Source organism: Ictalurus furcatus, chromosome 2 (genome assembly GCF_023375685.1).
Source record: "Ictalurus furcatus strain D&B chromosome 2, Billie_1.0, whole genome shotgun sequence".
In the NCBI taxonomy this organism is placed as follows: Eukaryota; Metazoa; Chordata; class Actinopteri; order Siluriformes; family Ictaluridae; genus Ictalurus; species Ictalurus furcatus.
Genome location: NC_071256.1, coordinates 32223230 through 32248801, shown reverse-complemented (window position 1 = coordinate 32248801; position 25572 = coordinate 32223230). Strand labels below are relative to the sequence as shown.

General features: G+C 40.9%; 1 protein-coding gene and 13 non-coding genes across 14 annotated transcripts; 1 reads left to right on the top strand and 13 right to left on the bottom strand.

Annotated features, from left to right (window-relative positions):
• The first annotated feature begins 4931 nt into the window (after positions 1 to 4931).
• On the top strand, positions 4932 to 9338 carry arl5c (ADP-ribosylation factor-like 5C). Its single transcript, XM_053614947.1, has 6 exons — positions 4932 to 5247; positions 6863 to 6923; positions 7121 to 7268; positions 8253 to 8336; positions 8442 to 8593; positions 8702 to 9338. The coding sequence occupies exons 1-6, from the start codon at positions 5202 to 5204 to the stop codon at positions 8748 to 8750; spliced, it is 540 nt and encodes a 179-aa protein (XP_053470922.1). The 5' UTR covers positions 4932 to 5201; the 3' UTR covers positions 8751 to 9338.
• A 2527-nt stretch (positions 9339 to 11865) lies between these two features.
• trnac-gca (transfer RNA cysteine (anticodon GCA)) lies at positions 11866 to 11937 on the bottom strand. The gene has a single exon. It is a non-coding gene; the product is annotated as a tRNA-Cys (tRNA).
• Positions 11938 to 12715: 778 nt separating this feature from the next.
• trnac-gca (transfer RNA cysteine (anticodon GCA)) lies at positions 12716 to 12787 on the bottom strand. Its single transcript has one exon. It is a non-coding gene; the product is annotated as a tRNA-Cys (tRNA).
• Positions 12788 to 13565: 778 nt separating this feature from the next.
• trnar-gcg (transfer RNA arginine (anticodon GCG)) lies at positions 13566 to 13637 on the bottom strand. Its single transcript has one exon. It is a non-coding gene; the product is annotated as a tRNA-Arg (tRNA).
• Positions 13638 to 14415: 778 nt separating this feature from the next.
• trnac-gca (transfer RNA cysteine (anticodon GCA)) lies at positions 14416 to 14487 on the bottom strand. The gene has a single exon. It is a non-coding gene; the product is annotated as a tRNA-Cys (tRNA).
• Positions 14488 to 15265: 778 nt separating this feature from the next.
• Positions 15266 to 15337, bottom strand: trnac-gca (transfer RNA cysteine (anticodon GCA)). Its single transcript has one exon. It is a non-coding gene; the product is annotated as a tRNA-Cys (tRNA).
• Positions 15338 to 16115: 778 nt separating this feature from the next.
• trnac-gca (transfer RNA cysteine (anticodon GCA)) lies at positions 16116 to 16187 on the bottom strand. Its single transcript has one exon. It is a non-coding gene; the product is annotated as a tRNA-Cys (tRNA).
• Positions 16188 to 16965: 778 nt separating this feature from the next.
• trnac-gca (transfer RNA cysteine (anticodon GCA)) lies at positions 16966 to 17037 on the bottom strand. Its single transcript has one exon. It is a non-coding gene; the product is annotated as a tRNA-Cys (tRNA).
• Positions 17038 to 17815: 778 nt separating this feature from the next.
• Positions 17816 to 17887, bottom strand: trnac-gca (transfer RNA cysteine (anticodon GCA)). Its single transcript has one exon. It is a non-coding gene; the product is annotated as a tRNA-Cys (tRNA).
• A 779-nt stretch (positions 17888 to 18666) lies between these two features.
• trnac-gca (transfer RNA cysteine (anticodon GCA)) lies at positions 18667 to 18738 on the bottom strand. Its single transcript has one exon. It is a non-coding gene; the product is annotated as a tRNA-Cys (tRNA).
• A 779-nt stretch (positions 18739 to 19517) lies between these two features.
• On the bottom strand, positions 19518 to 19589 carry trnac-gca (transfer RNA cysteine (anticodon GCA)). Its single transcript has one exon. It is a non-coding gene; the product is annotated as a tRNA-Cys (tRNA).
• A 779-nt stretch (positions 19590 to 20368) lies between these two features.
• On the bottom strand, positions 20369 to 20440 carry trnac-gca (transfer RNA cysteine (anticodon GCA)). The gene has a single exon. It is a non-coding gene; the product is annotated as a tRNA-Cys (tRNA).
• Positions 20441 to 21219: 779 nt separating this feature from the next.
• trnac-gca (transfer RNA cysteine (anticodon GCA)) lies at positions 21220 to 21291 on the bottom strand. Its single transcript has one exon. It is a non-coding gene; the product is annotated as a tRNA-Cys (tRNA).
• A 778-nt stretch (positions 21292 to 22069) lies between these two features.
• On the bottom strand, positions 22070 to 22141 carry trnac-gca (transfer RNA cysteine (anticodon GCA)). The gene has a single exon. It is a non-coding gene; the product is annotated as a tRNA-Cys (tRNA).
• Between the last annotated feature and the right edge of the window lie 3431 nt (positions 22142 to 25572).

Genomic DNA, 25572 nt, shown 5'->3' with positions numbered 1-25572 from the left:
CCACAATACTGGTTGGTGGCTTTGTGTGCAGCGGTTGTTGAATAAGGTGTCAATGAATAGATAATCTTTTTAGCTGTTCTCACAATTTGCTAGAGTCTAGCGGTCGGATGCTGTACAGTTCCTGTGATCAGGATGTTCTTAAACGTCCCTCTGTAGAAGGTGGAATAATGTGTTCTGTATGTGGAAAGTTCAGGAATAAAAAGTTATATGGCTATAATAAATAACAAAATATTATTCTACATATGTGCATAATCAGCCCAATATTTAAATAGTTGGATTATGTACATAAAATAATTCTGTACTTAAACAGTCAGTGAAGCTCACTTTACAGTTAAAGGTTCCCATGGCTGCAAAAACAAACCTTTTAGAACCCCAGCCATAGATCCTGTTGTGGAAGGGCTTTTACAACCAGTGGTATATCTACAGTGGGGGAAATAAGTATTGGACACGTTAACATTTTTTTCAGTAAATATATTTCCAATTAAGCTATTCACATGAAATTTTCACCAGACATAAGTATTAACTCAGGAAGTCCACACATATAAACAAATCCAAACATTAAAGTCTATAAATGAAACGGAACGACACAGGAAAAAGTATTGAACAAACTAACTGAAATTTATTTAATACTTAGTGGAGAAACCTTTGTTTGTAATGACAGCTTCAAGATGCTTCCGGTATTAAGAAATTAATCGTCCGCAGTATTCAGGTGTGATTTTGGCCCATTCTTCTAAACATACTGTCTTTAAATCTTGTTCAATTGGATTCAAGTCAGGTGATTGACTGGGCCATTCGAACACCTTGATTTTTTTTTTCTCTGAAACCAATTGAGAGTTTCCTTTGCTGTATGATTTGGCTCGTTGTGCTGCTGGAAGGTCCACCCACGTCTCATCTTCATCATCCTGGTGGATGGCAGCAGATTCTTCTCAAGAATCTCCCGGTAAAAGGGCTCCATTCATCATTCCTTCAATTATATGAAGTCTGCCAGTACCATGCGATGAAAAACAGCCCCACACCATGATGCTTCCACCTCCAAACTTCAGTGTTGGTATAGTGTTTTAAAGGTGATGTGCAGTGCCATTTCTTCTCCAAACATGGTGTGTAGTATGACATCCAAAATTTTCAATTGTGCTCTCGTCTGACCAGACTACACTCTCCCAGTATTTCAGAGGCTTGTCCAAATGAGTTGTAATGAACTTTAAAGGAGCTTCGACATGCCTTTTCTTTAGTAATGGAGTCTTGCAGGGTAAGCATGTATAGAGGCCATGGCAGTGGAGTGCATTGCCTATTTCAGATTTCAGCTGGTTCCTTGCCTTAGCTTGCCTTGGAGAACTGCTTTTTCTTAACGTGTTCAATACTTTTTCCCCTGTGTCATTTGTGTGTGTGTGAGTGTGTGTGTCTGAGAGAGAAATAGAATAGTGTCATTAAGCCTATTCAGCACATATGCTTCCTTACTGCGTAGGTGAACCTTATAACATTCGTGAGTTGAGTCATTATGGTAAATCAAAATATAAAATGCACAACAGACTTGCCTGCTCATAGTTGAAATGTGTGTGTGTGTGTGTGTGTGTGTGTGTGTGTGTGTGTGTGTGTTTGAGAAAGAGAGACAAACACAAGCAGATAGCAATCCCAACCCCAGCGTGTCTAACCACCCACATCTGAAAAAGGTTTGAAAACACTTTATTACACATAACTGTATTTATGGACTTTAATGTTGTGAATTCGTTATATTTGTGGATTTCTTGAATTAATACTGATGTCTGGTGAAACTTTCATGTGAATAACCTCATTGGAAATATATGTGCTGAAAAATATTTTGACGCGTATAATACTTATATCCCCCACTGTAGGTCTGATTTCTCCAAATCATCTAAATATTTAGATCTCTTTAGGGGATTGTTGAAAATAATATTTTGGAATGATAAGTGTCCCATAGAAATACCAAGACGAGAGAAAATGTATGTTACGTTAAAGTGTAATACATTGATATTATTACATGAGAGTAACATAATTGATTAACATAATTTTCAACCTTTTTCATGATTCAGCTTAAAAAGAGCAGCCACAAGCCACAAACACACACACACACACACACTTTTCAACTATGAGCAGGCAAGTCTGTTGTGCATTTTATATCTTGATTTACCATAATGACTCAACTCATGAATGTTATGAGGTTCACCTACGCAGTAAGGAAGCATATGTGCTGAATAGGCTTAATGACACTATTCTATTTCTCTCTCAGACACACACACTCACACACACACACATGCGCACACACACACACACACACACACACACACACACACATGCGCACACACACACAAACAACAAAGAGGAAGTTAAATGTCACATTTATATGCTAAACCAGTTGTTTCATTTGTGAAGTACCACAGAACTGCAATTGTCATTCAAACTAGTCAATGTGTGAAAATTGGTACTGCAGTGTTTTACCACATTCTTGTAAAATGGAACTGAAAAGCAGCAGAGTAAAAGGCCTAAAAATAATTAGGGACCTGTTCTCAGACAATCTTTTGACGTGGTTCAACCAACTTCAACAAAAATTTGACATCCCCCAGGGGCACTCCTTTAATTAACTTCAAATTCACCATTTTGTTATCTTTAAGCAGAAACTTATTATAGAAACCTCCATATATTGGGATATAAGGGATATTAGATTCATTTCTGATTACAATTTAAGATACAGGACACATTATTTAATTTTTTTATTTACTCAACATTCATGTCACCTATACTCAAAGGGATTGTGACCTTAATAATAAATATATTAAAGATGAAACAGTTCATTTAATGCATCACAAAAAAAAGTTATGCCACTTCCATGGTTCACAGCTAAATTGAAACAAAGAGAAATTGTGTTTCTTTCTTTTTTTCTGTTTTTTAGAAAAGTTTTGTCCCCAATGTGCTTTTGTATGTAGAGTTTTCTTTTAATTAATCAATATAGAAACATAAGTTATGGTCTTCAAAACCACTCTTTGTCACATTAACATAGGGTTGACATAATGGGAAATTCTGTTTCTTTATCAAATTAGAGCATCTCAGAATTACTTTTAGACTTTAAAGTGACCTCATGGAATCACAATTATAATTTCCTCAGTGTGATATTACAGAAAGGGGTAGGACAAAACAGGAAAGATACCCACAGGTACTTCCTCTGACAATTTTTTAACTTCCTGTAACAAAAAAATTGTGTTCCCAATAAAATGTTTTGTTATTATACATGTATGTACATTTATGACATACCAATGCAGTATCTATATTTGTGAAATGTTCTCTTTTTTTAAGTCAGTCAAGTGTAGGAAGATGAAAACCTACTGGCATAGGTAATGCAAGTGTGCTTAAGACAAAATATAGTTACATTATTATTTAATAAATGGTAAAGACATAATCAAATAATTTTTTTACAGATTACAATGGGGACAAAACAACATATATTAATGTTATCTCCTTTTTCTGGATTTGTTGTTGTTCTTGTTGTTGTTGTTTTTTAATTGCAGTGCAGTAAATTGTGATTTCTTGATTTAATCTGAATCTCGCTTGGACTAGACACAAAAAAGAGTCTTGCAAATGACTAGCAAATTGATTTCATTAAAAAGGATCAAATGCAATTAACAGATAAAGCATGAATAATATACTTTTTGGGGATATAATATAGTTTGGTATGTAAATAAATATATTAGTATATAAGTATGTAAATTAGTATACTATATATGTATAATATATGTACTTATGTATGTATAATAAATATATAATATAAACAAATTTTTGTTTAGGGAAATTTTAAAGAACTCAGTATACCAGGTTACTCCTATGAGTATTATATCTAATTTTTAACAGGATTGATGTCAGAAAAGTCAAAATATCTTAAATGATTTGGATCGAACCTACTATTCAGTACAGTGATATATTAATTGGGAACAACTGTTTCAACTCAACAGTGTTCGTGTAGTGTTAATCACACCAAATGGTCTCTAATAAATATTTTAGTAAACCTAATTTGTTATGCCTGGGTAACACTGTGATGAAGTGGGTAGCATTGCAGCCTCACAGCTCTAGGGTTCTTGGTTTGAACCTGAGGTCAGGTTACTGTCTGTGTGGTTAAAGCTTTGGGTTACTGCTCAGAAGGTTGGGGGTTCATGCTGCCACTGTTGGGCCCTTGAATAAGGCACTTAACCGTGCTCTAGGGGTGCTGTATCATGGCTGACCCTGTGCTCTGACCTCAACTTCTGAATAAGCTGGGATATGCAAAAATAATAAATTAATTTCACTGTGCTGCAATGTAATTTATGCAATATTTGAATGTGTGTATATGGTGCACTATGATGGCCTGGTGTCCCACCCTGGGTGTATTCCTTCCTTACTCCCAGACTTCCCAGATCAGGCTCTGGATTCACCATAATCCTGACCAGAATAAAGTGGATTCTAAAGACGAATGAATAATAGACTAAACAGTTAGATTTGGCTACACAAATGTATTTTTGTGTTATAATAAAAGAAAAAATAATAATTAAAAATGAGCAGTATTAGTTAGTACATGGAGATGTATAACTCGCAGGTAATTCAAGGGAAATTCTTCAAAATGGTCACGTGTCTGATTGACTTGTTCTTCCTTCTTCTGTACAAGAGTCCTGGGAATTCCATGACAAGCTTCTTTCGCTTTTGATTACATAAGTTTCCGTTCCGCATGAATTCCCACACACGAGGGCGAAAATAAAGCGATACAACGTCAACATCCGGCGCTCCGCCCAAGTATTGGCGCAGGTTTTTTTGTTTAAAAAAAAAACAGCAACACCACGCGTCATTACAATAGATGGCCAATCGGACCCGCTGTTTTTACGCACTTCGTGCGTAGCGTCACGTCTTGCGTCAACTTTGACTCCGCCCACCTGTAATGGAAAGAATTCTCCGTGAATCAGTAGAAACCCATTGTCCCGTCACCACAGGTTGCGGTCGGGTGCGTTTCCGCGGACAGAGCGGAGGGAAATATGAGCGTCTCTATATTCTCATAGAATTTAAAGAAACCAACAAACAGTCACTACACACTTTGGCTCTTCACGTCGTCGAACAGCCTCTAAGAATTCATCTCGAATGTATTAACAAGAAGGATATTTTGACAGCTTTGTGGAGAGATCTCTAGGTTTCAGATTTGAGCTGAATTGTGAATAACACTTGTATATAACATGGGACAACTTTTTGCCAAACTGATGACGGTGTTTGGAGACAGAGGTAAGGATTTTAAATCTTATTACTTTAACTGGTGGTTATCAAAGTAGGGCTGAAGCAGAGCCAAAGGTCTATTGTTTTGTTTTTGTTGTTGTTGTTTATTTTCTTACAGTGGTGGAGATGACAACCCACCATTACCAAAGTGATTATTAAAGTGAGTTCTTATAAATAAATGGGTTTAATACAAACTTTACTAACTCAAAAGCATACAGGCCTATATGTCAACTTGGACCTAATGTGTTTTATAAGTTGAAAGTATATAATAATAATAATAATAATAATAATAATAATAATAATAATAATTCTCCAATAAATAGCAAGAATATTTCCTCATTTTTAAGTTGCTTCGGATGAAAGCGTCTGCTAAATGAATAAATGTAAATATTATTGAACACATTAAAATAATGAGTCTATGCTCAGTAGAGTTAAAGCCCTCCATAACTACAAAAAGTTTGAGAAGCACTGCCCTAATCATATGATTAAATGCTGCCTTTGGCACCATCATAATTAACAAGTTAATTAATAAACTAGTAGTTTTTGTATTATTAGCACCATTGTTTTCTTGATGATTTTTTAGGGCATTTTCTCTATCAAACTGTTTTTTAAAGTTTTGGTCTCAATGTTTGGACTCATTACAGGCAAAGCTCCAAAGAGGAATTCTTAGTTGAATTGAATTGAATTGAATCTCCTATATAGTATGCTAGTATATTCTAGCAGTATACTTCAATAAATGCATGTCAGCCAGCAGCATTTGTAATTTCTCAATATCAGTATCCTGGCACACAGAATCATCAATAGATGATTGGTCATCTGTTGTCTTCACCTGTGCAACCCAGATAAGATATTCTGTTCTCCTTACCTATGTAACCCAGATAAGCAAGGAACTTTTATTCTTTTTTTTTTTTTTTTTTTTTTTTACAATGGTTCCACCTTGAACCTGCACAGCTGTTCACTTACTATTAAGCCATGTAGGTTTTACATTTATGGCATTTGGCAGACACTATTATCCAGAGGTTTTATGCGTTTCACAGTTACTAGCTAGAGCTGTTTTCATGATACTGACCTCCGTAACCTTGTCAATTAGGTTAACAGATGAGTGGCAAGGAGGGCTAGAAAAAGCCTTTTAAAACTAACTTTAAAATAACTTGTTAGTCAAGCCTGAATATGTAATCAATAATGGCTTTTCAGCAGAAGAACAATATGTTTTGTGTTTTCCTCTGACAACTACTGGCACAACTTTTACTTAACAAGAAAAGAAAAAAAAAGGACTGTGAAATCACAACAAATTGCAGACAATTAAAGTTTAACATTATAATTTTCTGTAGCCAGTTATAAATATAAGATGTTTTTTTATCTGTGTTGGTGTTTTTCACTTCCTTATTTTTTGTTCAGATGTAACCCTTTGGGCATGATGACATTTCAGCATGCATGCATATTCATTTACTTGAAATTGTGAGGGTTTAGAAGTAATTTTTAATAACTCTTTTTCGGTGTAAATCGCACAATCACATCAATAAAACATTCAACAAAACCGTACAACATTTCTGACAATTAAGACATATTCTTGGCTTTTTTTGTGTGGTGTGTGTTTTACACATAATGTTCTCCCCTTTTCCAGAACACAAAGTAATCATTGTGGGTTTGGATAATGCTGGGAAGACTACCATCCTCTACCAGTTGTAAGTGTTGTTAACAATAAATACATTATTGTTACCATGCTTTCATTCTTTAGTCAAAATGCTTCAATACGTTATGCTTTTAATGATCTACTGTTTCAGTGGTACAAGACAAAAGTAACTTGGGCTTAGATGTAGAAGTAGGTGTTTTATGTAACTCAGTAAACTTACTCTCTCTCGCTCTCTCTCTCTCATATTAGTTTGACTAAAGAAGCTGTGCAAACCACTCCTACTATTGGCAGCAATGTGGAGGAAATCTCTGTCAAGAAAACACGTTTCCTTGTTTGGGACATTGGGGGTCAGGAGGCCCTTCGTGCCAGCTGGAGCACCTATTACTGCAGTACAGAGGTGTGTATGTGTATGAGTGTGTGAATGAGTGAGTGAGAGAGATTTTTGATGTCATCAAAATGCTTGGATAGTTAAATATGTAAAAAAATAATAATAATAATAATAATAAAAATAAATAATAATAAGTTTAGGTTATGCCTGTGTCACACACTTCAGTATGGTGATATGCAAAACAGAGGTCCAACCGTGAAGCTTTGCTTAACAGATTAACCAGCTTTCATATACTGATATGAATTTATGCACCCAGGGAACTTGTTGACACATAGCTTCATGTAATGGTTAATAATACACGCCAAAAATTAAACCATATGAAGCACCTGCTGAAAAATGCTTTGCAGTCCATTAAGAAAATCACTGATAGTTTCCATCATGTAATGGACCTGAAATGGAAATGGCTTAATAGATTCCAACAGATTCCTGTTGTTTTCCTTTAGGCACTTTCTGGTTACTGTTAAATACCACCAGAACCCAATAGAGTCTTCTTTCATTAGAACCATTAGGATCAATACATTCTATTGACTGACCATCATGGACCTCCTGAAACCAATTAGGACCTAATATAAACAATTTGCTTTTCTTTATTTTTAATGCCGAGCTATTGAACTAAAACAATACAGAGCAAAAACACTCTCATATAAAGCCTTATTAAATGAGATAACAAAAATCATAGTTTGTGAATTCAAAGCCGATAAAAATAATCAAGACTAATTTAGACTATCAGACTAAATTAGAATAACAATAATCGTAATACGTGTAGATGTGGTCAAGTTGTCAGACGTTTTAATAATTGGACAGATAATTTAAATCTGTACACTGTTTAATTTCAGTTGTGTATCTCTCTGTATGTACACATGCTCTGTGACATTTGGTAGATAGTATGCCATATATCATTTATACATTCACTGTTCTTTAGTGTATCAGTCATTCTCATGTTTTCCTGGCTAGTACTAAGTGAAAGAGTAACACTCTGTCTCCAACTTGCAGATTGTGATTCTGGTAGTAGATAGCACAGATCGGGAGCGTTTGACCCTTACGAAAGAGGAGCTACATACGATGCTTGCACATGAGGTGAGCTCATATTCATCTACACTGTTTTCTTACTGGTTTTGATAGCCGGTGGCCATGAGATGATTGGTTACCAATATATAATTTAAATTAAACTGCCCACTCCAGGATCTACAGAATGCCTCAGTGCTGGTGTTGGCCAATAAACAGGATATGAAGAATAGCATGACAGCAGCAGAGATTTCCCAGAGTCTTACCCTCAGTTCTCTCACAGCTCACTCCTGGCATGTCCAGGCCTGCTGTGCCCTTACTGGAGAGGGGTGAGTGGAAACTTTATAATAGAAGCATACATGCATTTCAGTGCTGTTAATGACATTTCTCTGGTAATGACACCTCATTTCATTGATTTTTTTTCCTCCCCTTTGTAGTTTACCAGCAAGTCTGGACTGGATGCGTTCCCGAGTTATAGCAAACTAGCCGAGCAGTGGTTCATTGTAACTCTGCAGAGCCAGAGTTTATGTCCCATATGTGCCTACAGTCTCATCAAATTCTAAGAGTTAATGTTGGGGCTTGCTCAGAGCCCCACTCAAACTCAGCATACTGGAGACACCATATGCTACACCTTTAGCTATGTGTAGATTGAACCCTGGACATGTGACATATGTGTATATACTAATATGTAAATGTTTGCATATTATGTCTTCATTTTAGAGGTCACATTGTTAACATTACAAACAGATTGTGTTGTCCAAGGTGGGAGAAATTGCACTGATTTTCTGAATTCTGCTTGAACTGTGTATTCTTGGCTGTGGTACTGGATCACTGCCCAAGCACAGCCCATTAGTGTTTGGTGCCAATTTCATATGGACGTTGGTGCTCAATTTTTAAGCTTTAAACTGGAAGCATTACTTCATATATTTAATAGAATGTTGTTTGTGTTTGATGGACCTAATTCAAATGAAATGAAACAAGTATTGAAATTTTTAAATATTGAAAGTAAGCTGCGTGTTCAGACTATACGTTCTGGTTCATTTTATTTTTGTACAAATAAAGATTTAAAAAATCTTTCTAGATGTTGTGAATTCAGTGTTCACTGTAGCATGGTAAACCAGGGGAAGTTGTTATACAAAGATTTTCAGGTGTATTCAAACAATGAACTGTGGAATGTATTAAATGTATATTCCGAAACCATTTAACATGACGACCTGCACAAGACCTTTGGACACTTCTTATCACTACCTATTTAATTGTGGTAAGCAGTTAAATTAAGCAGTTAAGGATACCTCATTCAGATGAGTCAGACATAGGTACACGGATTTAAACAGCAGACGTCCTGATCTGCCGTAAAATGCTCTAGAACTCAGCTATGCCCCAGTGAAAATGCAATACCAAACAATATTCCATGCGTTTCTAACTGGACATCATTGAAACACAATTAAATCTCACTTTTGTCACTTAACAGCATTGCAGGTATGGTACCATGCTCCATAATAGTGAGACCATATTCTTTATCTTACTGGTGATTTCCATTACCATATTAATGGCATAGAGTGTAAATCACTTAAAGATAGCATGAAGCGAGTCAGCTATGGGACACCTAGATGTGAAGCAGAGACTGCTTCATCTGAAGCCAAACGCTCTATCACTGAGCTACACTTCCATGATGAACAAGGAGCAAATCCTATCTGCTGCAGTTTATGACTCCAGACGGGCTGGTTTCTATATTCTATATATTTCTATAACTGCTGATCTCCTAGAATTTTGAATGCACAAAAGTCTCTAGACTTTTCCTCAAAATGGTACAATTAAAAACATCCAGTGAACGGCAGTTCTGCGAAAGAAAAAGCAAGGTCAGTGGAAAATGCCTGAACTCTTTCAAGATGACAGTGTTGTATATAAAATATACATGAAATAAACGCGAGGGAGACCTAGTATGAGTAATATGTAATCTTATTGAGAATTCACTGGGCTGGTGGACTGTATGAACAGATGTTCACCTAAGACACACACACACACACACACACAGAGGCCTGGTGTGTATGCAGAAAACAGAAATTAATCTGTTTCATATTCTGTTTCATGAAAAACTCTTATATGGAAATGTACATGCAAGCACTAGAAACAAAAAAAGAAATGTAGAACAAACATAAAATTTACTCATAATGTTGAGATGGTGTGTTTGAAAGTGTCCGTTCTCGACGAAAATCCAGTCACAGTGACACAGACAAGGTCAGGATATTGTTAAAGAGTGAAACAAAACAAAATATATTTTGGAGCCAAGCTGCACCTGCAAGATAAGGGTTAACATACGTAATGGTGTTCTGGGACAGCTAACTCTAAACATATTGGTGTCTGGGTCATCCTGACCCTAAGAAAACCGTATAAATAGAAGAGCTTCAGCTCTGGTTTTTGAGATCACATTTTGGGACGTCTCAAACTGTGGGGATCTCTTGTGGTGGAACGGAACGAATAAACCTGGACCCTTGCTTCTTCTCACTGACGGCTGGTGTCTTATTTTTCTTGCTCCAATTGAATATGTGAGTATCTGTTTCTATGTTAAGTGTCTTCAGGTAATAGGCAAAATTTGAGCCAGCAACAGGAAGGCTACAGTAACTCATGAAATGGTGTACACTTGTGGTAAGCAAAAGAGAAACCTTTCAGAATTCAAAGCCAATCAAACCTTGAGGGGGATGGTCTACAATAGCAGAAGACCACAAGAAGCTGTGACAACAATAACAGAAGACCAAACTGGGTTCTACTTCTGTCAGCCAAGAACAAGAAGCCGCGGATGCAGTGGGCACAGGCTCATCAAATCCTGCTCAAATCCTCAAATCCTCAACTGCTGCTTTGTATAGGATGGTCCTTTGTAATGAGATTAAAGCCAGTTATAATCATGTCACAGCTAAGGGTACCTCAATACAGACAAGAGCCAGACAGGGGGAAAACAGATTTTAACCCCAATCTCTTGTTCTGCATTAAAGTGCCCTACCGCACAGCAATGCCCCCCAAAAACATACTTCCTACTTCTGTCAGCCAAGAACAAGAAGCCACGGATGCAGTGGGCACAGGCTCATCAACACTGCTCAGCCGAACAGGGGAACGAACGAGGTGTTTTTGATGACCGATGAATTTCGGGTTCTTCTAATGGCACACAGATGCTTGTGTCATAATTGACGCAAACAGCATGAATCCATGGACCCATCCTGCCTTGTGTCAACAGTCCAAGCCGGTGGAGGGGGTGTAACGGCGTGGGGAATGTTTTCTTGTTACATTGTGGGCATGTTTATTCAAGTCAACCATCACTTGAAAGCCACAGGCTATTTGAGGATTGTTGCTGACTATGTGCCACAATTCACCCCATCAACTAATGACTACTTCCTAATGATAATGCACCACGTCTCTAAGAACAGTCATCTCAAACTGGTTTCATGAAAATGGTAACGAGTTCTTTGCTATCCCTTGCCGTTCTCAATCCCAGGATCTGAATACAATACTGAATTGTTTGACATCCATCATGCTATTGATCATTTCAATCTGCATATTCCGGGTAGAGAGTATAAATCACTTAAAGGTAGAGTGAAGAAAGCCACACAGGGGGCACCCAGATTTGAACTAGGGACCTCTTGATCTGCAGTCAAATGCTCTACCACTGAGCTATACCCCCATATTGCCTAAGCTGCACCTCATAACTGCTGCTTTGTATAGGATGGTCCTTTGTAATGCAATTAAAGCCAGTTATAATCATGTCACAGCTAAGGGTACCTCAATACAGACAAGAGCCAGACAGGGGGAAAACAGATTTTAACCTCAATCTCTTGTTCTGCATTAAAGTGCCCTACCGCACAGCAATGCCCCCCAAAAACATACTTCCTACTTCTGTCAGCCAAGAACAAGAAGCCGCGGATGCAGTGGGCACAGGCTCATCAACACTGCTCAGCCGAACAGGGGAACGAACGAGGTGTTTTTGATGACCGATGAATTTCGGGTTCTTCTAATGGCACACAGATGCTTGTGTCAGAATTGACGCCAACAGCATGAATCCATGGACCCATCCTGCCTTGTGTCAACAGTCCAAGCCGGTGGAGGGGGTGTAACGGCGTGGGGAATGTTTTCTTGTTACATTGTGGGCATGTTTATTCAAGTCAACCATCACTTGAAAGCCACAGGCTATTTGAGGATTGTTGCTGACTATGTGCCACAATTCACCCCATCAACTAATGACTACTTCCTAATGATAATGCACCACGTCTCTAAGAACAGTCATCTCAAACTGGTTTCATGAAAATGGTAACGAGTTCTTTGCTATCCCTTGCCGTTCTCAATCCCAGGATCTGAATACAATACTGAATTGTTTGACATCCATCATGCTATTGATCATTTCAATCTGCATATTCCGGGTAGAGAGTATAAATCACTTAAAGGTAGAGTGAAGAAAGCCACACAGGGGGCACCCAGATTTGAACTAGGGACCTCTTGATCTGCAGTCAAATGCTCTACCACTGAGCTATACCCTCACATTGCCTCAGCTTCACCTCATAACTGCTGCTTTGTATAGGATGGTCCTTTGTAGTGCAATTAAAGCCAGTTATAATCATGTCACAGCTAAGGGTACCTCAATACAGACAAGAGCCAGACAGGGGGAAAACAGATTTTAACCCCAATCTCTTGTTCTGCATTAAAGTGCCCTACCGCACAGCAATGCCCCCCAAAAACATACTTCCTACTTCTGTCAGCCAAGAACAAGAAGCCGCGGATGCAGTGGGCACAGGCTCATCAACACTGCTCAGCCGAACAGGGGAACGAACGAGGTGTTTTTGATGACCGATGAATTTCGGGTTCTTCTAATGGCACACAGATGCTTGTGTCAGAATTGACGCCAACAGCATGAATCCATGGACCCATCCTGCCTTGTGTCAACAGTCCAAGCCGGTGGAGGGGGTGTAACGGCGTGGGGAATGTTTTCTTGTTACATTGTGGGCATGTTAATTCCAGTCAACCATCACTTGAAAGCCACAGGCTATTTGAGGATTGTTGCTGACTATGTGCCACAATTACCCCCATCTACTAATGACTACTTCCTAATGATAGTGCACCACGTCTCTAAGAACAGTCATCTCAAACTGGTTTCATGAAAATGGTAACGAGTTCTTTGCTATCCCTTGCCGTTCTCAATCCCAGGATCTGAATACAATACTGAATTGTTTGACATCCATCATGCTATTGATCATTTCAATCTCCATATTCCGGGTAGAGAGTATAAATCACTTAAAGGTAGAGTGAAGAAAGCCAGACAGGGGGCACCCACATTTGAACTAGGGACCTCTTGATCCGCAGTCAAATGCTCTACCACTGAGCTATACCCCCACATTGCCTCAGCTTCACCTCATAACTGCTGCTTTGTATAGGATGGTCCTTTGTAGTGCAATTAAAGCCAGTTATAATCATGTCACAGCTAAGGGTACCTCAATACAGACAAGAGCCAGACAGGGGGAAAACAGATTTTAACCCCAATCTCTTGTTCTGCATTAAAGTGCCCTACCGCACAGCAATGCCCCCCAAAAACATACTTCCTACTTCTGTCAGCCAAGAACAAGAAGCCGCGGATGCAGTGGGCACAGGCTCATCAACACTGCTCAGCCGAACAGGGGAACGAACGAGGTGTTTTTGATGACCGATGAATTTCGGGTTCTTCTAATGGCACACAGATGCTTGTGTCAGAATTGACGCCAACAGCATGAATCCATGGACCCATCCTGCCTTGTGTCAACAGTCCAAGCCGGTGGAGGGGGTGTAACGGCGTGGGGAATGTTTTCTTGTTACATTGTGGGCATGTTTATTCAAGTCAACCATCACTTGAAAGCCACAGGCTATTTGAGGATTGTTGCTGACTATGTGCCACAATTCACCCCATCAACTAATGACTACTTCCTAATGATAATGCACCACGTCTCTAAGAACAGTCATCTCAAACTGGTTTCATGAAAATGGTAACGAGTTCTTTGCTATCCCTTGCCGTTCTCAATCCCAGGATCTGAATACAATACTGAATTGTTTGACATCCATCATGCTATTGATCATTTCAATCTGCATATTCCGGGTAGAGAGTATAAATCACTTAAAGGTAGAGTGAAGAAAGCCACACAGGGGGCACCCAGATTTGAACTAGGGACCTCTTGATCTGCAGTCAAATGCTCTACCACTGAGCTATACCCCCACATTGCCTCAGCTTCACCTCATAACTGCTGCTTTGTATAGGATGGTCCTTTGTAGTGCAATTAAAGCCAGTTATAATCATGTCACAGCTAAGGGTACCTCAATACAGACAAGAGCCAGACAGGGGGAAAACAGATTTTAACCCCAATCTCTTGTTCTGCATTAAAGTGCCCTACCGCACAGCAATGCCCCCCAAAAACATACTTCCTACTTCTGTCAGCCAAGAACAAGAAGCCGCGGATGCAGTGGGCACAGGCTCATCAACACTGCTCAGCCGAACAGGGGAACGAACGAGGTGTTTTTGATGACCGATGAATTTCGGGTTCTTCTAATGGCACACAGATGCTTGTGTCAGAATTGACGCCAACAGCATGAATCCATGGACCCATCCTGCCTTGTGTCAACAGTCCAAGCCGGTGGAGGGGGTGTAACGGCGTGGGGAATGTTTTCTTGTTACATTGTGGGCATGTTAATTCCAGTCAACCATCACTTGAAAGCCACAGGCTATTTGAGGATTGTTGCTGACTATGTGCCACAATTACCCCCATCTACTAATGACTACTTCCTAATGATAGTGCACCACGTCTCTAAGAACAGTCATCTCAAACTGGTTTCATGAAAATGGTAACGAGTTCTTTGCTATCCCTTGCCGTTCTCAATCCCAGGATCTGAATACAATACTGAATTGTTTGACATCCATCATGCTATTGATCATTTCAATCTCCATATTCCGGGTAGAGCGTATAAATCACTTAAAGGTAGAGTGAAGAAAGCCAGACAGGGGGCACCCACATTTGAACTAGGGACCTCTTGATCTGCAGTCAAATGCTCTACCACTGAGCTATACCCCCACATTGCCTCAGCTTCACCTCATAACTGCTGCTTTGTATAGGATGGTCCTTTGTAGTGCAATTAAAGCCAGTTATAATCATGTCACAGCTAAGGGTACCTCAATACAGACAAGAGCCAGACAGGGGGAAAACAGATTTTAACCCCAATCTCTTGTTCTGCATTAAAGTGCCCTACCGCACAGCAATGCCCCCCAAAAACATACTTCCTACTTCTGTCAGCCAAGAACAAGAAGCCGCGGATGCAGTGGGCACAGGCTCATCAACACTGCTCAGCCGAACAGGGGAACGAACGAGGTGTTTTTGATGACCGATGAATTTCGGGTTCTTCTAATGGCACACAGATGCTTGTGTCAGAATTGACGCCAACAGCATGAATCCATGGACCCATCCTGCCTTGTGTCAACAGTCCAAGCCGGTGGAGGGGGTGTAACGGCGTGGGGAATGTTTTCTTGTTACATTGTGGGCATGTTTATTCAAGTCAACCATCACTTGAAAGCCACAGGCTATTTGAGGATTGTTGCTGACTATGTGCCACAATTCACCCCATCAACTAATGACTACTTCCTAATGATAATGCACCACGTCTCTAAGAACAGTCATCTCAAACTGGTTTCATGAAAATGGTAACGAGTTCTTTGCTATCCCTTGCCGTTCTCAATCCCAGGATCTGAATACAATACTGAATTGTTTGACATCCATCATGCTATTGATCATTTCAATCTGCATATTCCGGGTAGAGAGTATAAATCACTTAAAGGTAGAGTGAAGAAAGCCAGACAGGGGGCACCCACATTTGAACTAGGGACCTCTTGATCTGCAGTCAAATGCTCTACCACTGAGCTATACCCCCACATTGCCTCAGCTTCACCTCATAACTGCTGCTTTGTATAGGATGGTCCTTTGTAGTGCAATTAAAGCCAGTTATAATCATGTCACAGCTAAGGGTACCTCAATACAGACAAGAGCCAGACAGGGGGAAAACAGATTTTAACCCCAATCTCTTGTTCTGCATTAAAGTGCCCTACCGCACAGCAATGCCCCCCAAAAACATACTTCCTACTTCTGTCAGCCAAGAACAAGAAGCCGCGGATGCAGTGGGCACAGGCTCATCAACACTGCTCAGCCGAACAGGGGAACGAACGAGGTGTTTTTGATGACCGATGAATTTCGGGTTCTTCTAATGGCACACAGATGCTTGTGTCAGAATTGACGCCAACAGCATGAATCCATGGACCCATCCTGCCTTGTGTCAACAGTCCAAGCCGGTGGAGGGGGTGTAACGGCGTGGGGAATGTTTTCTTGTTACATTGTGGGCATGTTTATTCAAGTCAACCATCACTTGAAAGCCACAGGCTATTTGAGGATTGTTGCTGACTATGTGCCACAATTCACCCCATCAACTAATGACTACTTCCTAATGATAATGCACCACGTCTCTAAGAACAGTCATCTCAAACTGGTTTCATGAAAATGGTAACGAGTTCTTTGCTATCCCTTGCGGTTCTCAATCCCAGGATCTGAATACAATACTGAATTGTTTGACATCCATCATGCTATTGATCATTTCAATCTGCATATTCCGGGTAGAGAGTATAAATCACTTAAAGGTAGAGTGAAGAAAGCCACACAGGGGGCACCCAGATTTGAACTAGGGACCTCTTGATCTGCAGTCAAATGCTCTACCACTGAGCTATACCCCCACATTGCCTCAGCTGCACCTCATAACTGCTGCTTTGTATAGGATGGTCCTTTGTAATGCAATTAAAGCCAGTTATAATCATGTCACAGCTAAGGGTACCTCAATACAGACAAGAGCCAGACAGGGGGAAAACAGATTTTAACCCCAATCTCTTGTTCTGCATTAAAGTGCCCTACCGCACAGCAATGCCCCCCAAAAACATACTTCCTACTTCTGTCAGCCAAGAACAAGAAGCCGCGGATGCAGTGGGCACAGGCTCATCAACACTGCTCAGCCGAACAGGGGAACGAACGAGGTGTTTTTGATGACCGATGAATTTCGGGTTCTTCTAATGGCACACAGATGCTTGTGTCAGAATTGACGCAAACAGCATGAATCCATGGACCCATCCTGCCTTGTGTCAACAGTCCAAGCCGGTGGAGGGGGTGTAACGGCGTGGGGAATGTTTTCTTGTTACATTGTGGGCATGTTTATTCAAGTCAACCATCACTTGAAAGCCACAGGCTATTTGAGGATTGTTGCTGACTATGTGCCACAATTCACCCCATCAACTAATGACTACTTCCTAATGATAATGCACCACGTCTCTAAGAACAGTCATCTCAAACTGGTTTCATGAAAATGGTAACGAGTTCTTTGCTATCCCTTGCCGTTCTCAATCCCAGGATCTGAATACAATACTGAATTGTTTGACATCCATCATGCTATTGATCATTTCAATCTGCATATTCCGGGTAGAGAGTATAAATCACTTAAAGGTAGAGTGAAGAAAGCCACACAGGGGGCACCCAGATTTGAACTAGGGACCTCTTGATCTGCAGTCAAATGCTCTACCACTGAGCTATACCCCCACATTGCCTCAGCTGCACCTCATAACTGCTGCTTTGTATAGGATGGTCCTTTGTAATGCAATTAAAGCCAGTTATAATCATGTCACAGCTAAGGGTACCTCAATACAGACAAGAGCCAGACAGGGGGAAAACAGATTTTAACCCCAATCTCTTGTTCTGCATTAAAGTGCCCTACCGCACAGCAATGCCCCCCAAAAAACATACTTCCTACTTCTGTCAGCCAAGAACAAGAAGCCACGGATGCAGTGGGCACAGGCTCATCAACACTGCTCAGCCGAACAGGGGAACGAACGAGGTGTTTTTGATGACCGATGAATTTCGGGTTCTTCTAATGGCACACAGATGCTTGTGTCAGAATTGGCGCCAACAGCATGAATCCATGGACCCATCCTGCCTTGTGTCAACAGTCCAAGCCGGTGGAGGGGGTGTAACGGCGTGGGGAATGTTTTCTTGTTACATTGTGGGCATGTTTATTCAAGTCAACCATCACTTGAAAGCCACAGGCTATTTGAGGATTGTTGCTGACTATGTGCCACAATTACCCCCATCTACTAATGACTACTTCCTAATGATAGTGCACCACGTCTCTAAGAACAGTCATCTCAAACTGGTTTCATGAAAATGGTAACGAGTTCTTTGCTATCCCTTGCCGTTCTCAATCCCAGGATCTGAATACAATACTGAATTGTTTGACATCCATCATGCTATTGATCATTTCAATCTGCATATTCCGGGTAGAGAGTATAAATCACTTAAAGGTAGAGTGAAGAAAGCCACACAGGGGGCACCCAGATTTGAACTAGGGACCTCTTGATCTGCAGTCAAATGCTCTACCACTGAGCTATACCCCCACATTGCCTCAGCTGCACCTCATAACTGCTGCTTTGTATAGGATGGTCCTTTGTAATGCAATTAAAGCCAGTTATAATCATGTCACAGCTAAGGGTACCTCAATACAGACAAGAGCCAGACAGGGGGAAAACAGATTTTAACCCCAATCTCTTGTTCTGCATTAAAGTGCCCTACCGCACAGCAATGCCCCCCAAAAAACATACTTCCTACTTCTGTCAGCCAAGAACAAGAAGCCACGGATGCAGTGGGCACAGGCTCATCAACACTGCTCAGCCGAACAGGGGAACGAACGAGGTGTTTTTGATGACCGATGAATTTCGGGTTCTTCTAATGGCACACAGATGCTTGTGTCAGAATTGGCGCCAACAGCATGAATCCATGGACCCATCCTGCCTTGTGTCAACAGTCCAAGCCGGTGGAGGGGGTGTAACGGCGTGGGGAATGTTTTCTTGTTACATTGTGGGCATGTTTATTCAAGTCAACCATCACTTGAAAGCCACAGGCTATTTGAGGATTGTTGCTGACTATGTGCCACAATTACCCCCATCTACTAATGACTACTTCCTAATGATAGTGCACCACGTCTCTAAGAACAGTCATCTCAAACTGGTTTCATGAAAATGGTAACGAGTTCTTTGCTATCCCTTGCCGTTCTCAATCCCAGGATCTGAATACAATACTGAATTGTTTGACATCCATCATGCTATTGATCATTTCAATCTGCATATTCCGGGTAGAGAGTATAAATCACTTAAAGGTAGAGTGAAGAAAGCCACACAGGGGGCACCCAGATTTGAACTAGGGACCTCTTGATCTGCAGTCAAATGCTCTACCACTGAGCTATACCCCCACATTGCCTCAGCTGCACCTCATAACTGCTGCTTTGTATAGGATGGTCCTTTGTAATGCAATTAAAGCCAGTTATAATCATGTCACAGCTAAGGGTACCTCAATACAGACAAGAGCCAGACAGGGGGAAAACAGATTTTAACCCCAATCTCTTGTTCTGCATTAAAGTGCCCTACCGCACAGCAATGCCCCCCAAAAAACATACTTCCTACTTCTGTCAGCCAAGAACAAGAAGCCACGGATGCAGTGGGCACAGGCTCATCAACACTGCTCAGCCGAACAGGGGAACGAACGAGGTGTTTTTGATGACCGATGAATTTCGGGTTCTTCTAATGGCACACAGATGCTTGTGTCAGAATTGGCGCCAACAGCATGAATCCATGGACCCATCCTGCCTTGTGTCAACAGTCCAAGCCGGTGGAGGGGGTGTAACGGCGTGGGGAATGTTTTCTTGTTACATTGTGGGCATGTTTATTCAAGTCAACCATCACTTGAAAGCCACAGGCTATTTGAGGATTGTTGCTGACTATGTGCCACAATTACCCCCATCTACTAATGACTACTTCCTAATGATAGTGCACCACGTCTCTAAGAACAGTCATCTCAAACTGGTTTCATGAAAATGGTAACGAGTTCTTTGCTATCCCTTGCCGTTCTCAATCCCAGGATCTGAATACAATACTGAATTGTTTGACATCCATCATGCTATTGATCATTTCAATCTGCATATTCCGGGTAGAGAGTATAAATCACTTAAAGGTAGAGTGAAGAAAGCCACACAGGGAGCACCCAGATTTGAACTAGGGACCTCTTGATCTGCAGTCAAATGCTCTACCACTGAGCTATACCCCCACATTGCCTCAGCTTCACCTCATAACTGCTGCTTTGTATAGGATGGTCCTTTGTGATGCAATTAAAGCCAGTTATAATCATGTCACAGCTAAGGGTACCTCAATACAGACAAGAGCCAGACAGGGGGAAAACAGATTTTAACCCCAATCTCTTGTTCTGCATTAAAGTGCCCTACCGCACAGCAATGCCCCCCAAAAAACATACTTCCTACTTCTGTCAGCCAAGAACAAGAAGCCGCGGATGCAGTGGGCACAGGCTCATCAACACTGCTCAGCCGAACAGGGGAACGAACGAGGTGTTTTTGATGACCGATGAATTTCGGGTTCTTCTAATGGCACACAGATGCTTGTGTCAGAATTGACGCAAACAGCATGAATCCATGGACCCATCCTGCCTTGTGTCAACAGTCCAAGCCGGTGGAGGGGGTGTAACGGCGTGGGGAATGTTTTCTTGTTACATTGTGGGCATGTTTATTCAAGTCAACCATCACTTGAAAGCCACAGGCTATTTGAGGATTGTTGCTGACTATGTGCCACAATTCACCCCATCAACTAATGACTACTTCCTAATGATAATGCACCACATCTCTAAGAACAGTCATCTCAAACTGGTTTCATGAAAACGGTAACGAGTTCTTTGCTCTCCCTTGCCGTTCTCAATCCCAGGATCTGAATACAATACTGAATTGTTTGACATCCATCATGCTATTGATCATTTCAATCTGCATATTCCGGGTAGAGAGTATAAATCACTTAAAGGTAGAGTGAAGAAAGCCACACAGGGGGCACCCAGATTTGAACTAGGGACTTCTTGATCTGCAGTCAAATGCTCTACCACTGAGCTATACCCCCACATTGCCTCAGCTGCACCTCATAACTGCTGCTTTGTATAGGATGGTCCTTTGTAATGCAATTAAAGCCAGTTATAATCATGTCACAGCTAAGGGTACCTCAATACAGACAAGAGCCAGACAGGGGGAAAACAGATTTTAACCCCAATCTCTTGTTCTGCATTAAAGTGCCCTACCGCACAGCAATGCCCCCCAAAAACATACTTCCTACTTCTGTCAGCCAAGAACAAGAAGCCGCGGATGCAGTGGGCACAGGCTCATCAACACTGCTCAGCCGAACAGGGGAACGAACGAGGTGTTTTTGATGACCGATGAATTTCGGGTTCTTCTAATGGCACACAGATGCTTGTGTCAGAATTGACGCAAACAGCATGAATCCATGGACCCATCCTGCCTTGTGTCAACAGTCCAAGCCGGTGGAGGGGGTGTAACGGCGTGGGGAATGTTTTCTTGTTACATTGTGGGCATGTTTATTCAAGTCAACCATCACTTGAAAGCCACAGGCTATTTGAGGATTGTTGCTGACTATGTGCCACAATTCACCCCATCAACTATTGACTACTTCCTAATGATAATGCACCACATCTCTAAGAACAGTCATCTCAAACTGGTTTCATGAAAATGGTAACGAGTTCTTTGCTCTCCCTTGCCGTTCTCAATCCCAGGATCTGAATACAATACTGAATTGTTTGACATCCATCATGCTATTGATCATTTCAATCTGCATATTCCGGGTAGAGAGTATAAATCACTTGAAGGTAGAGTGAAGAAGGCCAGACAGGGGGCACCCAGATTTGAACTAGGGACCTCTTGATCTGCAGTCAAATGCTCTACCACTGAGCTGTACCCCCACATTGCGTCAGCTGCACCTCATAACTGCTGCTTTGTATAGGATGGTCCTTTGTGATGCAATTAAAGCCAGTTATAATCATGTCACAGCTAAGGGTACCTCAATACAGACAAGAGCCAGACAGGGGGAAAACAGATTTTAACCCCAATCTCTTGTTCTGCATTAAAGTGCCCTACCGCACAGCAATGCCCCCCAAAAACATACTTCCTACTTCTGTCAGCCAAGAACAAGAAGCCGCGGATGCAGTGGGCACAGGCTCATCAACACTGCTCAGCCGAACAGGGGAACGAACGAGGTGTTTTTGATGACCGATGAATTTCGGGTTCTTCTAATGGCACACAGATGCTTGTGTCAGAATTGGCGCCAACAGCATGAATCCATGGACCCATCCTGCCTTGTGTCAACAGTCCAAGCCGGTGGAGGGGGTGTAACGGCGTGGGGAATGTTTTCTTGTTACATTGTGGGCATGTTTATTCAAGTCAACCATCACTTGAAAGCCACAGGCTATTTGAGGATTGTTGCTGACTATGTGCCACAATTCACCCCATCAACTAATGACTACTTCCTAACGATAATGCACCACGTCTCTAAGAACAGTCATCTCAAACTGGTTTCACGAAAATGGTAACGAGTTCTTTGCTCTCCCTTGCCGTTCTCAATCCCAGGATCTGAATACAATACTGAATTGTTTGACATCCATCATGCTATTGATCATTTCAATCTGCATATTCCGGGTAGAGAGTATAAATCACTTAAAGGTATCCTCAAATCCTGCTCAAATCCTCAAATCCTCAACTGCTGCTTTGTATAGGATGGTCCTTTGTAATGAGATTAAAGCCAGTTATAATCATGTCACAGCTAAGGGTACATCAATACAGACAAGAGCCAGACAGGGGGAAAACAGATTTTAACCCCAATCTCTTGTTCTGCATTAAAGTGCCCTACCGCACAGCAATGCCCCCCAAAAAACATACTTCCTACTTCTGTCAGCCAAGAACATGCATGTCATCACTACATACTTTCTACTTCTGCAGTTATTTTAGTAATGTGTTATTTTTCAGTGCTAGGTATGCTAGTACCATAATCATCAGCAATAATTGTAAGATCAAATTACATGAAAGTTTGGATTGTGCAATATAACAATTTTAATAACCTAAGTACAATAACCTTATACATAAGTACTTAAATTAGCTCTTTCATTTAAAATGTTGTCTGTGTTGTAAAATGTTGTCTGTGTGCATTTCTTACTATATTACGTCCCCAACAGTTTTTAGACTGATAGTATTCTTAGTTTGTGACCTAGTGAATCAATATCAGGATGTATTTATTGATACAGACTTCAAAGCATGTCTGTAAACCACTCTGGATAAGGGCATCTGCCAAATGCCTAAATGTAAAAGTACATGCTTCCATGTTGCTGTAATATATAGACAATATCATTTATAGTTGCATACAGTTTTGGTTATTTCCATGGGTGTATTAATGGTGTAGACCAGGTGTGTCCAATCATATCCAGAAAGGGTCGGTGTGGGTGCAGGTTTTCATTCCAACTAGGCATTAGCCATAGCTGAGCCTACTGAAAGCCTGGCTCAACTGATTAAACAGGTGGAATCAGGTGTGGCTCCTGCTTGACTGGAATGAAAACGTGCACCCACACTGGCCTCTTTGAGGATAAGACTGGATACCCCTGGTGTAGAGTGTAAATCACTTAAAGGTACTGTCCAGCAAGTCAGACAGGGGGCACCTAGATTTAAACCCAGGACCTATTTATCTGTAGTTAACTGCTCTACCACTGATCTCAAATGATTTCTGTCAAAACATATCATAGCAATGGCTGGTGAAGATAAACTTCCATGGTGTCAAACTGCCATGGTATGATCTACAGATAATATCCTGTATAGTTTTGTTGATTTCCAATTGAGTTTTATTATTGTACCAGTAATGAGAGAAATCGAAATCCTATCAGAAAACTCTGGACTACTGGGGCCATCTGCTGGTAGCTGCATGATATTATGTATTATATTACACTCTAGTCAGCATGATATTCAACACTGTTTCACTTTTAGTGAAGAAGATATTGATTAAATTGCAAATGGGGTATTTTATCAAATTAAGTGAAATCGCCATCATCAGTCTACATGGCAGCTGCTTTAAAGTAGATAAGCTTGGTGCCATGCTGTCACTGCACTTGAGTCACTCTCTTATTTCTTGTATTGGCTCTGCTCCGTAGCAGTCCTCTTAAAGCTACCCATGCTTCATAGCCTCCTTCTGTGTGAGGTGCTTCTCAGGGTCCCACCTATAGGTAAAAAGCATGAGGTTATGCATATAATTGCTCTTCCCTGAGAGAGAGTAACAAGATATAACACAGATAGAATGGTATACCACAAATACATGTGTCTGGCTGAAAACACATCTAATCATGTATGCAAAGCAGGTGATGCATAGTGATGTAGACAGTCACCTTAGCTATATAGCCCTCATTACTACCGTTTCCTTTCAGTTCAGAATTCATTCTTCTCCCAGTTATGACTGCTTTCTGTGGCAACCCAGTGTTATACCTCGTTACTCTCCCTCAGGTAACAAGAGTTATACACATAACCTAAAATTCTCTTTCAGTCAACTCACTCAATATATAACAGATACTATGGAACATATAGTCACTTTGTAAAACAATCCATTGACATTGACAGTTTTCAATGAAAGTGAGCCTGAAGGGCATTCCTTGCTGTGCCCATTTCATGCCCTATTAATTATATAGAATATCCATCCAATCCTCAGACCAACTGTTTATCAGCCATGTGCATGGGGATTCCATTGTTTAAGCAGAGGTTGGCCTATTTGGTGGTAGACATTATCACCATAGTCTTCAGACAGCCTGGACGCCCAGCCCCAACTGTGACATGCCACTCTACAAGATGTCTCCCTTCCACATGGTGCCACTCTTGGAAGCTTTTGCTTCTGCTACCTGGGCATCACCATGTACTTTCACCAGGTTCTACAAGGTTAGCATCACTTTCGCAATCGTGTGTGTGTGGCAGTCTTCTCTGAGTGCTGTTTTCATGGACATTGGCATACATTATCCTGGGGATTCTCAGTGCACCTGGTGGTTGGGAGGTCTGTATGTAAGTGTAGTTCTATGAACCCTGGATAAACACTAAGGTTCATTATGATACAAATTCTTTATCATGTCATTTTGTGACTTTGCTGGAATCTCAACATGCATGTTCAAGCACACAATGAGATATCCATGTGATTTTCACCATTCCTGCCGGTTAGCCAAAGTTCACACCTTACATATGGCCAAATGTTTTTTGACACTTGACCATTACACCCATATATGAGACTTCATCAAACTGCCACAAAATTGAAAGAACACAATTTGTATAGGATGTCTTTGCATGATGTAGCATTACAATTTCCCTTGGCTGGAAC

What these genes read in the sequence shown, in the direction of transcription:
- arl5c (XM_053614947.1), top strand. Translation starts at nt 5,202, where the DNA reads ATGGGACAACTTTTTGCCAAACTGATGACGGTGTTTGGAGACAGAG. An exon ending in GACGGTGTTTGGAGACAGAG is followed by an intron (nt 5,248 to 6,862) that starts GTAAGGATTTTA and finishes CCCCTTTTCCAG; the next exon opens with AACACAAAGTAATCATTGTG. An exon ending in CCTATTACTGCAGTACAGAG is followed by an intron (nt 7,269 to 8,252) that starts GTGTGTATGTGT and finishes TCCAACTTGCAG; the next exon opens with ATTGTGATTCTGGTAGTAGA.